This window comes from Oxyura jamaicensis, chromosome 2 (assembly GCF_011077185.1).
Source record: "Oxyura jamaicensis isolate SHBP4307 breed ruddy duck chromosome 2, BPBGC_Ojam_1.0, whole genome shotgun sequence".
In the NCBI taxonomy this organism is placed as follows: domain Eukaryota; kingdom Metazoa; phylum Chordata; class Aves; order Anseriformes; family Anatidae; genus Oxyura; species Oxyura jamaicensis.
The window spans coordinates 108,812,010-108,828,195 of record NC_048894.1 but is presented as its reverse complement, the minus strand read 5'-3'; the positions used below and the strand labels follow the sequence as shown (position 1 = coordinate 108,828,195).

The 16,186-nt window shown below is 43.2% G+C and overlaps 2 protein-coding genes across 9 annotated transcripts in view; one reads left to right on the top strand and one right to left on the bottom strand.

Annotated features, from left to right (window-relative positions):
* PPP4R1 (protein phosphatase 4 regulatory subunit 1) overlaps positions 1-1,685 on the top strand; it is a 64,153-nt gene extending 62,468 nt beyond the window's left edge. For all 7 annotated transcript variants that reach the window (XM_035318079.1, XM_035318078.1, XM_035318082.1 and 4 more), the window contains one exon: positions 589-1,685. In XM_035318079.1, the coding sequence (XP_035173970.1) occupies positions 589-752 (164 nt within the window). In that variant the 3' untranslated portion in view covers positions 753-1,685. The remainder of the gene's footprint in view (positions 1-588) is intronic.
* Positions 1,686-7,684: 5,999 nt separating this feature from the next.
* RALBP1 (ralA binding protein 1) overlaps positions 7,685-16,186 on the bottom strand; it is a 32,597-nt gene continuing 24,095 nt past the window's right edge. For both annotated transcript variants that reach the window (XM_035317610.1, XM_035317611.1), the window contains exons 3-10: positions 15,220-15,678; positions 13,085-13,434; positions 11,499-11,660; positions 11,116-11,247; positions 10,152-10,259; positions 9,351-9,472; positions 8,810-8,933; positions 7,685-8,544 (exon numbers count right to left, since the gene is read on the bottom strand). In XM_035317610.1, coding sequence (XP_035173501.1) covers positions 8,281-8,544; positions 8,810-8,933; positions 9,351-9,472; positions 10,152-10,259; positions 11,116-11,247; positions 11,499-11,660; positions 13,085-13,434; positions 15,220-15,678 — 1,721 coding nt within the window. In that variant the 3' untranslated portion in view covers positions 7,685-8,280. The remainder of the gene's footprint in view (positions 8,545-8,809; positions 8,934-9,350; positions 9,473-10,151; positions 10,260-11,115; positions 11,248-11,498; positions 11,661-13,084; positions 13,435-15,219; positions 15,679-16,186) is intronic.

The window sequence follows — 16,186 nt, the reverse complement described above, 5'->3', positions numbered from 1 at the left end:
GTAAAAATAAAGTCAGAAGTTTGGGGACCTCAGATCTGGATTGCCTTTCCTATGAGCTGCTTGTAGTTATGTGGCTTTTATGCAACTTGTGTAGTTCATGAAACCCATCAGATATTGGGACTTCCTCTGCTTTTATTTTATACTATATGGATATATTTGATATTATCTTTATTTTATTGTTTGATAGTTATTTGGCAAGCCTACCAGTGAGATGGAATGGCATGGCCAAGCGTTTGTGGAACCTTCCCTTCATCACAAATACAAGCACACTCCTCCCAAGTCCCTTGTGCATTCTTTTTTTTTTTTCCCTTTGGTCATGGAACCTGTCGCTCTTTTATAGATGGTCTGTAGAAACCTTGTACTTCTACTCGTGCTTCAAGAGCAATTATGCTTTGAAACATGGAATGATTGTGTTGTTCTTTTTAAGTGAATTCATAGGTATATTCAGAAGCGTGATGTTCTGATCTGACGATACATGTGCATTGATTGTCTCATGAGAACTTGAACCCTCATGACAGCGTGCTGAGGTTTGCACTGAAGTGTCTGCTGTCTCTTCCTCCTATAAGCCTTGTGCATTTTCTCTTACAGAGTATTTTCTGAATTCTGCCAACTCTCATCAAGAGGCTGTGGAGCAAACAATTATGGCGCTTCAAATGGATGACGACAGTGACGTCAAGTATTTTGCAAGCATACACCCTGCCAGTACCAAAATTGCAGATGATGCTATGAGCACTGCTTCATCAACGTATTAAAAAGTTCCTGAATGTTGCTATAATTAAAAAAAAAAAAAAAAAAAAAAATTGAAACAAACTATCCTCATGCTTCTAAAATGGTTGATATAGGACAACCTCTTTGGAAGGAGAGTTTTCTTGCCAGACTTAACAGGTGGATGTTATCTAAACCTGATACCAGGGATTTTAAGTCAAGAAAAAGTAAACATAATTATGTCAGCTTGACTTTAGAAAAACACTGCTCAGAGGATTATTTCTGCCACCGAAGCCTTAAATCTTCTGTCTTCCTGAACAAATGAAACTTGAATTGGCAGATCATTTTCATAGTAGAAAGGATGTGATTTCGAGACACCTGCATTGTTTCTCCTGAGGAGTAAATTAGCAAGTATTTTCTATAGCAACTGATAGCTGAAATGGCTGGAAAGGCAAATTTATACCAGGATGTAAGACCTCCAGTATTAGCGCTAAAAGTTTTTATCGTTCGAGGACTTGATCTGTGTGCAGCTGGGCACACCCTTAAGTGGGAATAGCTTTGATGTGTGTAAATGGGGAAAGTAGAAATTTGGATTTCTCTTAAGGGCTCAGTGCTAACACTAAACTAGAATTTGATTTTAATCCTTAAATGCAGCATATTGCTGTACCCATTAGCAGAAAACTTTGCTGAGTACCTGTGTCCTAATTATTTTCATGCTGGTCATGACCTAAAGGAAATTTATTAGCACATATACTTTAAGTCAGGTATTTTTAACTTGATCATGATCAGCTCTGAGGTGCAACGTTTTTCTTCATTTACTGTACATATCTGTGAGCCTCCTTGGAGTGCTGCAGTCTTTAATCATGTTGTTTAAAGCTGTTGTGATACAAGTTGTTCTCTACTTGTCCAAATAAAATTTATTAATAAGATTGAAAGCAATCTTGTGACCTTTTTAAGACATTAAAAGAATAAGTTTGAAATTCGTGTCTTTTTTTTCTTCTGGTACTCTACACTTTGATGACTGTGATGGGGAAAAGGGACTGCATAACGATTGTGAAGGGATCTGTATTTTGAGATGGCATGGATGCTCTTGGGTGTGTAATTGAGGTTTTGCTAGGTTCTCTTTCAAGAGTCCCCGCTTCTCTTGGGAACCTGCTGCTCCAGTGTGAAATGGCACCTCTGGATTGCTGAAGCACATCCAAACATCCACCTCAGTCCGGACTTGCAGGAACCTGTAAGCCCCAACTGCCCTTAATCTGTGTACAGTCCTCTGACTGCTTTTCTTTCCTCATTTAAAATGACCGATGCGGTACCTACTTCTGTGTCTTCCAGGGGCAACGTGCCTGTATCACCTTCCCTCCAGCCTGTGGAACCTGAAGTGCGAGAAGCTTGTCCTCCTGAGGAGGTAGAAATGGCTATGGCAGCTTGGCTGTGATGTGTTTTAGCAGAACATTTTCATTTATTAGTTGGGTGACTGATACCCTGACAGTTCGGCCTCAGGCAGGTTTCTCTTTTCTTTCCATTTTCTTGGGAAAAACAAATTCATCTGCATGTTCTTCTATAGTAAATGGGAAGGCGATACTTATTCCCCAAAGACCTGCTGAGTATGGCCAAAGACTCCTGAGTATGGCCATGGAGGTTGTTAAGGTAGTCATCTCTGTCTGCCTTGAGGCCTGTTGGGTTTGTGATGGTGTTGGTTGGTCGGTGTGGGATGTTATTTTTAGGTTTTTATTTTTTTTCCTCATTCCCTTTGTCAAAATCAGCTCAAAATTTGAAAATGCAACCCTGCATCCTGTTCAAAAGTTTCTGTAGGATAGGCAAATATTCTAGTCAGATTTTCTTTTCCTCAAGTTCTCCAATAATTGTTGAGAAATGGTGCAAATCGCTGGACTGTGTGCTGTGCCGAGTGACGGCAGATCGGCAGAAAGCTGTCAGCTCTTCAGGCAGGAGGAGTCCTGAGCTCTCCCAGGCCCGGTGATTCCCATTTTAGAAATACGCAGTGAAATCCCATCAAATTCCCCATTTTGTTCAGGGTACATAAATCCCTTCCTGTTTCTCCTCAGTGTAAAGGCGATTGAGTTGCTGCTGCGGCGTGAGCATTTTCTGAGGTGACTGGGGTCAGCTGTTTGCTCAGACCAGAGCACGCTTCACGTAATCCTGGAATTGCGAGCGGAGCCTAGTATTTACGGGAGGGGTATTGGGACTTGAGGAAGCACGTCCCACCCTAGTTCTGCTGCTGCACTAACGCAGCGTGCCACTAACCCCGCAAAACGAAGCATTGTATCTGACGCTTTTAGATGGTTTCTGTTATCTAGAGTTAAGACACCTTCAATTAGAAACAGTAAGATTGGTCTTCTAGATGTTTTATTTCTGCCCTTCTGTGTTTCCTCGGTGCTGATGGAGGTCTGTGACTTAGAAGGGGCATTCCGAGGTTTTTCCTAGGGGAAAGCCCCGTGTTCTCAGCTGCAGCGGGCCTTAACTCCCCTGACTTGTAACAAACAAAGATCATCTGCAGGGAGAAAGAGAAAAAGCTGTCCTCCTCCTCTTCCTGTCACCCTACATGTCACTTATCCGTCTGCTCTTCTGCTTCCTTTGGTGATTCCCAGGAAGGGAGGGGGAAGGAAGGGAAGACTTGCTTTATTCTCAGAGCTGCCCAGGAGCAGCCTGGGGGCTGTGGTCTCTTTGCTTAACTCCGAGTTTTCGCTTAACATGAGTTTTCTCATGCGAGCGATGCTAGAAACGATGCTAGAAACGTCAGCATTGCGAGCCTGAACTCCAAATGTCCCTGAGGGTGTGGGGGCTTGGGGAAATGTGTATCTCACTTCTGAGCAGTGAAAAGGGAGCTGCTTTTTTTCTGTGTAGGGCAGCGTCTGGGAACGCTGCCAAAGATGCTGTTACACTCCCTCTTGCGCGTGCTTCTCCTCCAGAAAGACTGGAGCTGTGTCTGAATTTGTTTCTTTGTTGGTCAGTATGTCTTGAGCAGAAAGTGGGGTAGCTCCCAGGTTGTCATCTCTTGGTCTGTGGTTGCCCAAAAGCAGTGTCGCAGTTCTGCCACTGCCTTCACGGTCCAATACCAAATCAGTCTTTCACGAACAATTCTCCCTGTTTTCCAGTTAACGTCTTGGCTCACGCATCTTGGGGTATTTTTCCTGGGAAATATTTTTTCTCCCATGTCCTGGTTGCAGCAGTGTCTGTGTTTCTCCCACGCGCTGTTTTTCACAGCGGGGTCCCTGTCCTCTATTGTGTCCTCCCCAGAGCCTTGTAAGGATTTGGAGGGCGTTTTGTCACCACGATTCCTTGCAGATTTCACGCCAATAAAACCAGTAAATGCATGGAACCATCTAGAGGGGGGTTTGCTTTTAACCTAGTCACGACTGATGTTTGCAAATCTTTTTTTTTTTCTTTTATTTTTTTATTTCTCTTTTTTTTTTTTCCTATTTTGAATGTCCCCAGTGGCTTTTGACAAATTCTTGGTCCCCTGGGTGAGATCCTGCTTTCATGAGGACTGCAGAGCAGCCGGGCTGATTTCAGCCCCACCGAAATAAATCTTTGTGTGGGTTCGGCAGCCTCGGTCAGAGACCAGGGAACCCTCCTGGGCAGGTGTAGGTCTGGTGGTGATGGTTTTCGCAGCAGGTCAATTTGATCGAGCTCCCTTGGTGGTTTGTTACCCGCGTGGTGCTGCTGGCCCCTTGCGTCTGCGGTCCTCAGAGGTCGGGCACAGGGGTGGCTGATCCCAAAGGGGCCGGGCAGAGGGAAGAGGGAAGTCCAGGCCATGGCTCGGGCACCCGGGACAGATGTTTTGGTTGGGGCTCTTCCTGCCAGCAAGGCTTCCTTTTGTTCTCCTGGCCTTCACCAGGGAAAGCTTTGTTTAACGCTCGTGCTCCAGACCCATTTCAGCCCAGGAGCCTCTGTCTTGTTAGGATGAGGAGAGGAGACTGAGACTGGAAGGTGGATAAAAACTGAGGCTGTTCTCCGCGTGATTTCTCACATCAGTTCTCTAACGCTGGTGGGAGAGGCTTGTCTTCCTGTCTATGCTGGCATTCAGGCAACACAGAAAATGTATTTAAAGTGATTAACCTTTTGTTTGGACGCAGAGTTAGGGTATCCTACCAATAGACCACCTTATATCCGTACGACTATGACAGGAAAGCTCATTTAACGTGCGTGATGTCAACTCCTCCTTTCCCTTTCCTCTCCCAGTGCTTTCAGGCCCTGCCTTCCAGTTTTACTGCACAGGATTTAGATCAGAAAGCCAAGAGCTCGAGGTAATGGAAGTGCTTTAGGGTTCCGCTGCGGTGCAGGCTGTGCTACGCCTGGCTGATTAAACTCCACCGTGAGGTAGCAAGGATAAGTAAACAGATTTGGAAACATCTTAGAGCTCGGCGATCATAACCAGCCTGCTTTGAATACTCTGACCTATTTCTGCCGAGACAGAGCGATGTGGCTGTACGTAAGGTACTTTAAAAGGCTTAGCTGCAGGTGGTTCTGAATCGCAGCTGTGAAAAGTGAAGGTACTGAGTGCCTTTTCCAGCATTTTGTTACCAAGAGCAGAAGAGATGCAGTTTGAACATCAAAAGAAACTCCAGTTGTTTTTCATCATTCCAGGTTTTCTGTCTAAGAACGAACCCGGGTAAATTTACCCGGGTAAGATGACAACAAAGGCTCAGGTGAGAGATGGGCATTTCTGTCACCCCGATCAGTTATGTTGCAGTGGTTTCTTCTGGTCTCTTGACAGAGGGGTTTGGTGTGTGTGTGGTTTTTTTTGTTGTTGTTGTTGTTTTTTTGGCCACCTGACAGATTTTTGTGCCTGACAACCTGGGGTCTTGTAAGCAGTGCTGTCAGCACGGATTTCCTACCTGTACCTGCCTCTCGGCCTCACACCCTGATAAAATGGCTGGTGGCTCCCAGTACTGGCGTGAGGCTCTGCGTAAGGCAGAGAGCAGCAGGAGCTTGTCAGGACTCCTGGGCCAGTGCCTGGTGTGCCGGCAGCTGGAGGGGGATGCAGCTGGGCGTCCCAAATCACCTGCAGCGGGGTGGCTGAGCAAGGCAGAGCTGCTGGCTCCCCTCCCTTCCCAGGGGCAGCTTTCAGCTGGGGTAAGGGAAGCAGCGCTGGGTTTTCTCTCCTCTCCCAAGTCCAGGAGCTGCCCCATCTTTGCTGAAATACTGCCCTGTGGGAACCCTGGGGCTCACAGGAGGACAGCAGCCAGGCCATACCGAACTGTTGCAGGAGTTTCATCAAGTCAGTCCAGAATACCAGACCTACTGGGGTGCAAGGTTGATTTAATTTTTTTTTCTGTTTTTTTTTTTTCAGAGGTAAGTCTGATGATTTTGTCCTAAGGGTCTGACAGAGGTTGTGCTGCTGCAGACGGTATATAAAAGGCATTCTGTGTCTTACTGTGTCAATTTAAATTTGTTTAAAATAATTTAAGTCAGGTATTTGAGAACTGAGTGGACTACGTGATGGTACCCTGCTGTGCCAGCACTTGCTTATGTGAGCAGGCATCACTGGTGCCATGGGAGGTGCTCTTCAGAGCATGGCAGCCTGGGTTTCTTGGTGAGAAGGCACCTTGGAGCTGCAAGGCAGCCTCAGAAAAGTGACCTGAGCACCCTCAGCTCCTCACATGCTGGTCATTGGACAAATAGTGGGAGATAATTTGAAAGGAAATTTTCAAGAAAAGTGTTTCAGCTGTTTGGAAACTAAATTTCTGATTACAGCTGCTCTGTGCCTTCAGAAGAGCAATTCCACCTCTGTGTCAGATTTGAATGGTGAAGGCAGCAGGAGCAAGCACGCCTGGTCGTGTGCTGGAAGTAATGACGTGAGTAAAATAGGATGGATCTCTAATAATCTTTAATTTGATCAAATTGAACTTGATTTTCAGCTTAGCTGTGGAAATTGTCTATGAAATTTAATTGTGGACAACATTCTTTTAGAGGAGCACCAAATTCATTTGAATAGCAACTGCAGGGAGCTATCCAGGAAGGGTAAGTGGTGTTTGCTTTAGAAAAATATATTTTACGTTATGAAGTAGATAAATTAGAAGCTACTTTCAAATGGCTGTTGAATTTATTTGCTTGATAAATACAATCCTAACAAAATAAAAGTTAACCAATATTAAGAGATTTTTCTGAAGAACATTAGAAAAATCCATGACAATTCAATAGGAATTAGTGTGAAATAAACCAACAAAAAAAAAGTTTAAATATTGCCAGCAAATATAAAATGTATGTAACGAAGGCAAGGGAGAATGCTTTAGTTTACATTTGTCATCTGACCACATTTTTCTGTGTTTATAAACTTTTTCCCCAAATTTTAAAAAAATACTATGCCGTTTTCTATAACATATCAAAGCATTATTTGTACAAAATCAAATCATGGCCAATGATTCACAACAGTGCAATAGATACAGAATATAACCACATCCGACAGGTGCTGAAAATAAATATCCAGGTTTAAAAAATACGACAGGCTCTCTGCACTCTGTGGAGCTTACTGTCCGTCTTTAAGGTGACGGACAGGTCTCATGAGCATCTGCAACATTTCATGGCCCTTAAGCGCCGGCTGGCTGGAGGCTTTAGAGGGGTGGAGGCAGTAAAACAGCCAAACCAAAAGCAAGTCCCAGGGTGGTGGGGTTTAAACAACAGAAAGAGGCTCTCGCTGGACCGTCGGTGCCTCCAGCTGGTGCTATGCTCCAGGCTTGTTCAGCAAGCACAAGCGATCTGCGTTTGTGCAGCTGGAAGTAGGTATTGCTTGGTCGGGCAGAGCTCCCCGTTACTGCCTAAAGCATCCGTCAGTGGCTCACTCGGACCGAGACACAAAATGGGTTAAGAGAAAGCTGTTGGCTATCGGGCAGCAGCAGGAACATGGCCTATCCTACACAGGTATGATGAGGGCTGGTTTATAAATGAGCAAATGGGATAACTACACTGCTAAGAGAGGTGAGCGGCTCGTGATGAACGTTTCATCATACAGAGACATAAATAACATCCGTAAAGTTTTACATTTATTCAGAACATCTTAAAACAAAAAGAAATTTAAGGGCATGTTAGGTAAACATGATACCCCACAGTATCCCAACTTTTCAGCCAACCCAGAATAAATTTAAAGCTCCCGTGTATATAATCTGCATCAGAAAGGTATCAAAGGCACAAGCAAGAAGTGACTAGGTTAATAAGCAGAAATAATGGTGAATGAGAATGAGCAGATTCACAAGGCAAATAATTAATAAGTGTGGGTGGGTTTTTGTTCATTTACTGAAAAAAGAGATCTTCAGTTCTGCTCTGATGAATGTAAATAATGGTTTTGGTTTAAAATAAAACTGTTACTGAATTATTTTAAATCACCTGAAGGAAACCAGTCTTGAAGTAATCTGATACTAACTGGAAAACTCTTCTGGCCTTTCTAAACTCACCTGAGTCTGATGAGTAGAAGCCACAAGTGCTGGAGACAAAAGTCTCCAGGGCTTAAAAGGAGTTTCTTTACATAATGTACACAGCCAGCAATCATTTGTGCAGTTTGACTCAAGTTACAGTAATTTGCACAGTTCAGTTGATTTTATGAACACCCAAGGAGCCCGATCAAATGGGAGTTTCTTTCCTGTCTTTACTTGGTGATGGCTTGACTTGCTGCTCCTTGCTTGCTTTTGGCTGCTCTTTGGCTGCTTTTGTCTCCAGGACACTGTCTCTTGGCTGCTGAGAAACACCCCCGCGTTTTTCCACCTCTTCTTCTTCCTGCACCTGCTGTTCTGATTTCGCTCGCTGCAGCAGTCGAAGCTGCACGCGCAGTTCGATGATGGCCTCCCGCTCCTCGTGAATTGCTTGGTTCAGGTGATTGTTCTTTATCTTTTAAGGAAGGAAAACAAACGTCAGAGCTCCTTAAACAGACCTGCTGTAGCCTGGGGAGGCCAGTAAGCACTGCACAAGGAAGCTTTGAGGCTAACCCAGACAGCGACGTGGCCTCGCACGCAAGAGTGAGTTAAAAACAGCGCGTGGGTTTCATGCCTAGGCATGACTGACGCAACACAAGCTGTACACGTGCAGGCACCTCTGCACAGCAAGTAACCACTGAGGAGGAGAATACCCACCACTAGCAGGATTCAAGTCTTACCTCCAACTCCTCATTTTGCCTCTGCAAATCTTCTAGGATGACCTGCAGTTCCTCCTCATCTTCACTCTCACTCTCACTTTCAGAAGAATATTCCTCTGTTTCGCTTCGGCCGTGCTGCTGGCGACTGAAAGAGCAATGACAAACTCAGACTGAAATGCCTTCTCAAGTTTGCCAGAATGGCAGCAGACTAAAAAAGTTAATTTACATCCACCGAATAATATACAATGGTTTAAAAACAAAATCAGAATTTGATTTAAAATCTTCGTTTCACAAATCACTGATGTCCTGTGGGAGTGGTTTTCTTGGTGCAAAGGTCTCATTCTCTTTATATTGTCACTGTGTTGTTATTCTAGCAGAAAATATCCTGAAAGGTGCAAAGATGGGAGGTGGGAGGTTTCAATAAAAGGGAGAGGCTTTTAAATGCACTGCTGTGCACAGTGAGATCTTTTCAGTGTGGCTTAGAGTATCGTTTCAGAAGAGCACAAACGCACATCAGAGTGCGTGCCTGGCTGGGGATCTGACACAAGCAGCTGCCTTTTACCTTTGAATTTCAGCTATTTCTGCGCGAAGACGATCGATTTCTTCCTTCTCCGAGGCAATTTGTCTCCGCAGAAACTGCTCCATGGCCAGCAGTTCTTCTTGTTCTGTTAAGATCTCATTCTCCTGCAATGATCAATTAGTTCACTTAAAGCCTTGCCTTTATGTTCTGTGGGAACACACGTAAGGGATACTCTCTACTGCTGTGCCCTGGGAAGTGATGAGAGAGGCAGTTCTCTGAACTACCTCCAGAAGAGGTGCTTCGCGTGCCTGCTTTGAACTGAGTCACCCAGACCTCAGGCCAAATCCAGGTTCCAAACCAACCCTGTCTGTTCTGATTCCTCTAGGTGATCGCTGGACTGAATAGTTGGGGCGACGATGCACTGAGCTGTGGCATGTTCGGCCGTTTCCTTAAATCACAGGGAAAGCTCTGGATAACTAGAAAAACTAAATTCTAAAAGATGGCTTTGAAGATGAATATAAAGAGGAAGGTGCAGCAGAGAGAAGATCAAAGCAACTGCAGGCAGAGGCAAGCGAAAAAGCCAAAATATTTGCCTTATTTCCTTTGATCAGCAGTAAAATAGTTAACAGTACTACAGCTGGTTAGATTTGGAGTGCTTTCTAAACATGTAACCAACACAGCCTGCTTTTGTTGTTGCAGCATCTCCTTTCTGCCCTTAACAACAGTGCCCACTTCCAGGTTCACTCCTGCAGGTAGCATTCTTCTCCTACTTTATTTAGACTTAATAACTGAAAGAAACAGAACAAGAAAATACCAGCAGGCAGCTACGTGCTTGCCATCTACCTGTGCAAGTAGAATATTTATAACTTCTTCATTCTCATTCATTTCTTCTTTGGAGACATCCTCCTTTGAAAGGCTAGCGATTTCTTGTGCAATCTTTGTTTCACACTCCTGCCAGAGAAGAGTACAATTTTCAAAAGGCCAGTCTGCCAGTCCCTATTTACTGTTTAGATTTTTTTAATGTATTACTTTCCAAATTTAGAATTGCCATCTCAATTACCTTGAAGTTTTCAGGAAGGTTTGTTTTTAATTTCAAAGTTTGCAGAACAAAATTGGGCAAGCAATGAATAGAGCATTCCCCATCTTTCTGGGACATACGACAGCTTAAAAAGAATGCTCTGGAAGTTTGTTCACCTGATCCTTCTAGCAATTCATTCTGTTACTCCAGGATGCACTGTTTTAAGCACATAATGACTCCGTGCTCTGTCACACGCCATTTTTAGTCGTACATTGTTTTACAAACAGCTGGAGGGTCACGATACTGCTCCTCAGCCTTTTAAGAACTAAGATGAAAAAGCCTGCACAGAGAAGACTGAAAGGTGGTTTGATCTGGCTGGGTTGCCTTTGCACATTATCAAAATTTAGGGAATGCACAGACAGTTTGTTCTGAGTCATAAGAATTGTAAGAGTTTCAAGTAAGAAAAACTTGAATGCACAGCAGGAAATCGTAGTGAAACACCTCGGTGGCACCCACACTTGCTAAATCCACGTTACAGCCCCCAGAATACTGACCTTGTACACCTGCCACAACAGCCCCCAGGCCTTGGTTAAGGAACCATCTCACCGTTACAGTATTTTCAACTGTAAGATTAAACAATAAGGCTGGATCATGCGACCCAATAAACGGGGGTAAACAGTGAAAAACCTATAGCCATGAAACTGCGGGAAGAATTGATGTTGTTAAAAATACCCCAACATCATTTTCATCAATGATTTACGTTTGGCCAATAAATAGAAGGTTACCCACCTGTCTCTTAGCCTCTCGCAGTTTCCTCTTAAGAGCTGTTAAAATTCTTTGCACCTCCCAGAGTCTCTCTTCTTTGGATAAGTCTTTTATCCCTGCCTGCAAGTCTCGGTGTAAACAGTTCAGTAGGAACTCCTAGAAAGATTGTCAAAGCAATTAAGTGTCTTTAAGTGTATCATAACGGGGCAGAATGGGAAAAAAATATGGTCTTGGCTTCATGACAAAAGGCTTGGAGTTCTGTTTTTTCAAAGCATTACATGTGGTAACCCACACAGGACAAATGTGATATAACCAAAAAGTGTATTATTACATGCTTCTAAGAATTTATCTTTGTCCCGGACTTGACTCATTCAGTAGTAAAGAAGAACACAGAAGTAATTACCAACCTGTCGTCTAATTTCTTCTTTGATGCTTTCTTGTGTTTCTGGAAGTGCTGGCATGGTTGCCATATTTGACCAACGAAGAGGTTTTGTCACCTGTTTTAGGGTCACATTCCCAAAGAACTCCTGGACATGTGTAAAAAATACATACAGGACACGGTTGCTGATCTGCAAAGAAAGGACGGGGCGAGTAAGAACACTGGTTAAGATGAATTTCTTCACATCATCTGTATCTGTGAAGCATAACATCTTTCTCTAGAAATACAACAGCCTTTAGTATCTGCTTCTGTAAGTAGTAAGTGTTAGTTTGCACAAAAAGATGAAAAGCTGGATTAAAAATTCTACTTTGGATGGCCCAGTACTGGCCTCAAGGAATCCCTACGCTGTCTCTTATCTGTGCAGCTGAGGCGTTTTCATAAGCTTGAAGCTTTCACGTCTCACCCTGCCACAATTTCCATCACTTATATTCACATAGAATTTAAGTAACATAGAAATTAATTAATTTTTTTCTTCTTGACCACGTAAAGGGAGTTAGTGATAGCAACAGGTAACAGAGGAACAGCACCCATCCTGTGCTAGGGCTGGTCACCTTCTCTCTCCTCCCAAAAATTCAAAGCATTTTCTACAACTTCTCTCTCGGATGATTTAAAATAGTAGGAAAAAAAAAGTAGCTGAAAGGAGCTGGAACTGTATTCCTTGCTTTAACATGAGAGAGAAGCAAATACAGATTTTGATACTACCAATAAAATTTAAAAATTCATCCTGAAAGAAGGATTAGAATTGCCACTACCTGTATTGTAATTGCTAAAAGCTACTTCGCAAGAAAGCGTGATTGGGCATGTATCATTTTGCATTAATTGTTGCTGCTTTTGTTACCTAGAAAATGGCACAGCAAAACAGCAGAGAATGATACCCAGCCCTTTTGCTGCTGGGCCTCCACCTAGACTCTTAATAAAAAAGCAAAGCTTTTCTGAAGTATGAATTTTCTTCTACAAGCCCCACACCCAGCGCCATGTTCTCACCGTGGACAGGACTGGTTGTGAGCTGTGTTTAATTTAAAGTTGTTTTTTTTTTTGAGGAATTAACCAATCCAGAAGCCACACAACCTTAATCTTCCTAGAAAATGAAGTCAGCGATCTGACTGCAGGCACCAGAGCCATTATCCCAAGTCATTACTGCACCAGGAAGATCCATTTGCAGCACGGGGTTTGTTGGCTTGATACTAAAATTAAGCAACAAAACGGTCTTCACTAATTTATCACTGAGTCAGAAACACGGAAATTCTGTACCTGCATGAGTTATGGGATGAATTCAACATTAAATTCCTCCTGTTACAACACAACTAAAACCTCTGACAGTGATGGTTGTAGTGCCTCTGTAATAACCCAGACATCAGATCCGTAGTATGCAAGCTCACAGAGTCTTTTGTTCCCACTCTCTCTGCATTTTAGGTTCCCGAGGTACAAAGAGGAGCTGTAATTTAGCTTAACTCTATCAGACAGTACCTGACTGGCACCTGCAAGAGAATTCCTCTAAAGAAGCCTTTCGTGGGCTGAAGTTCTGCCCTAACACTTGTAGTGTGCTGCACGTACCTGGACAGTAGGGCTGAGCACTATGGAAATATTCTGGATGTTCATCTTTGTTTCCAGTTCCTTCGCAATAACATGGTCCATATGCACAACCAGCCACGAGATGAGGAGATGGTTACACTCCGGCAGCTCTTTCAGCAACCTCTGGCACTCCTGAACCTTCTCAGCTTCTGTGCTCTTTCCACAAGCGTCCTCAAAGCGGGGCATTAGCTCTTTGGTAAGCAAATTTTCAGGCAGTTCTCGTAGGTATTGTTTCAGCAAGCTGGCTACAGTATTGGGCTCGTATTCTTCCAGGTTGGGAGATTCTTCTCGATCGTACGCTGCTTTTAGCTCATCGACTTTTGATTTTATTCCTTAAAATATTTAAATCAAGAATTAAGAGAAATCTTCAGCTGTAAATGTGCAATAGTTAGAAATGTCTTTTTTTTTTTTTTTTTTTTTTTTTTGAGATGCACCCCTCCTTACAAATTAAGTTAATTGAGGAATGCCTCTACAGGTTATCTGCACGTGGCAAAGTTAAAATCACAACTTAAATTAGTTGATCGCTGCATCTAAAAGCACTGAACTCTCCCATGAGGCTAAACCAGAGCACGTCTGATGTTCTGAATCAGAACTGAGGTCAGCGGATTCCCTTGCACCAAGGAACGTGAAATAAGCAAGGAAGGGTAGGGGAATGTAAAAACAATCATTTATCTGACTTTCTTCAGGCTGTTCAGTTCTACAGCCCTAAGGCAATTAGCAAATATGGCCTTATCAACTCAAACACCATGCAACGAGTTCTACGTATCAGCCTTCCTCTGGCAAAACAAAACCCCCACTTTCCAGTTCCCAGGTTTCCAGCTGGAGGAGTCTCACACCGGGTGCTCGGTTCGAGGCACTGTATGAATAAACACGCGGTCACATAATTACTCAACCTTGCCAATATTTTCTGCACGGTGTTTTTATAGCTCAGTGATATTCAGATCTTCCAAAAGTCAGACAAGTTTCATTCTTAAAGCTCAAATACTCACCTGACTTTCACTGACTTAATGCATTGCCATGGCTCAGCTCACGGACAGTAAACAAAACTAGGTGCCCCTAGCCCATGGCTACTGCCAGGTAAGTTGTGCTCTATTTCATGTCCAATAAGTTGTCACAACTGCTAAGCCACTGCAATTGTCTTTCTGAGCTCTCCCTTTAAACAATCTTACACACACAAGAGGGTGCTATTGCACTGGAGAACACGTAGGAAGTGCAAATGTCAAAAATGCCTTACAGAAAACAAACCTCCCGTGACAATTCCCAACACATCAGGCCGTGAAAAAAACACACGAATGGGCTGTTCCAACAGGCAAGACTAAGAAACTCCTTCAACTGCCGTGGCATTTATGCATCCCTACCAAAGACCATGCAAATTAGCAGCATAAAGGCAGCTTAATGAAGCTTTTAGAAATGGTCTGATTGCTGCTTTGCAGCGCTAGATCATAACTCGTTTCAAAAGCTTCTCCTCAAGTGCCTTTTCTCACTCGTTCTTGCTCCCCTGAACATTCACACGGAAGTACTTACATGAGATTTAGTGCACGAGGAGTTCACAAAGGGACTGTTTTGTTTAACATGGCTAAAAGCGACTCCGATTTATGTAAGCTGCTGTTACACAACAGCCATGGTTAATTATCCTTGCTGGGGCTAAGTCTAAATGCCGAAACTCGCATTTTCTGCCTATTAGTGACTCTGCTCAAACAAAAGGAGATTTTATGAAAAAAAAATGCAACGGAAAAAGCAACAGTGGGAAGCTTGAGTAATAAAAGGGCCACTTCTCTTCTTTGCCTTTCCCATCAATTAACGTAGTAATTCTTAATGCATTAAAAAAAAAAAAAAAGATATACAAGCTTGCCAATCCAGTGAGCTTTATTCATAATTACCACCCTACCAGAAGAGGCCCAAAGCTGTGTATTTTTACTGCCATTAGCAGTAGCCTGATATTAGCACCTTCTCTGGTATTGCAGCCCTAGGGGTTTGCTGAACTGTAGCTACCTGATTATCTTTTAGATAGCTGAAATCAACGCAGCTATAAACAGTGTCTGGAGGTGTTGAAAGCGGTAAAACAATACGAAACGTACAAGACCTTAACAATCTGCATGTCAGTGTGCCCACAGTACCTGAAACTCTGTAGATGCCTTCACACTTCATGCCGTACTTCTCTACGTAATCTATACATTCACGGAAAACCGCTGGCAGGCGGATGCCATCGTACATCATGGTCCTGTCCACTGCATCAGACAAAGGAATGCCAAACACAGGTCTGTGACTTGGAACATCCACTTGAGGTATCTCTGTCTCTTGAATTGGCTTTTTCTTTTTCTTCTTCTCTTTCCACTGTTTTACAACATCTGCTGCAGTTAAGTCTTTTGACTTCTTCTCTTTATGCTTGTCTTCCTTATGCTTGTCTTCCTTGTGTTTTTCATCTTTGGGTTTCTCTTTTATTTTAAAATCCTTTTCCTTTTTTTTGGAAAAGCTGGGTTTCTTGAAGACATGTATTCCCTTGGACCGCTTCAACTTGGAAGGACTTTCAGCCTCATCACCGGAGCTGTCCTCTTGAAAGGCAGCGTAACCTTCGGCTGGTAGGAAAGGAGGGCAAGAGGAAAAGCAAGAGGACAGCTGTAACTTTGTTCACTTTCTAGACACGTAACTAGGAGAGAAAAGGTAGTATATAAGAAGGAGAGAGCAGTTATGTGGTAAAGCAGTGCCTGCCTGACTCTTCAGGTTTTCTACAGTTGTTACACAATTAAGTGGACAAAGACTAAATGAAGGTCACGTAGTTGCATCAAAGAAGCCCCACGGCTCCCAAACAACCTAAACAATTAATACTTTATGTACTTACTCATAATGGCAATGTCCATCCTAAGGGCTAGTTTCCCATTTAATAGTCATGGAAATGCAAAATAAAAACAACTGTCTGGAAACTTCTCTACGTTCCTGTAATCAACAGTATAAGAGTCGCTGTTAAGGATCAGCCACTACACACACGTAAGTCTAACAGACTTAAGAACAAACTACGCTTCAGTCACTTAACTCCCCAACCCCACTCCAAAATATTACGCATTTTCAGATGAGCATGAAGTTAAT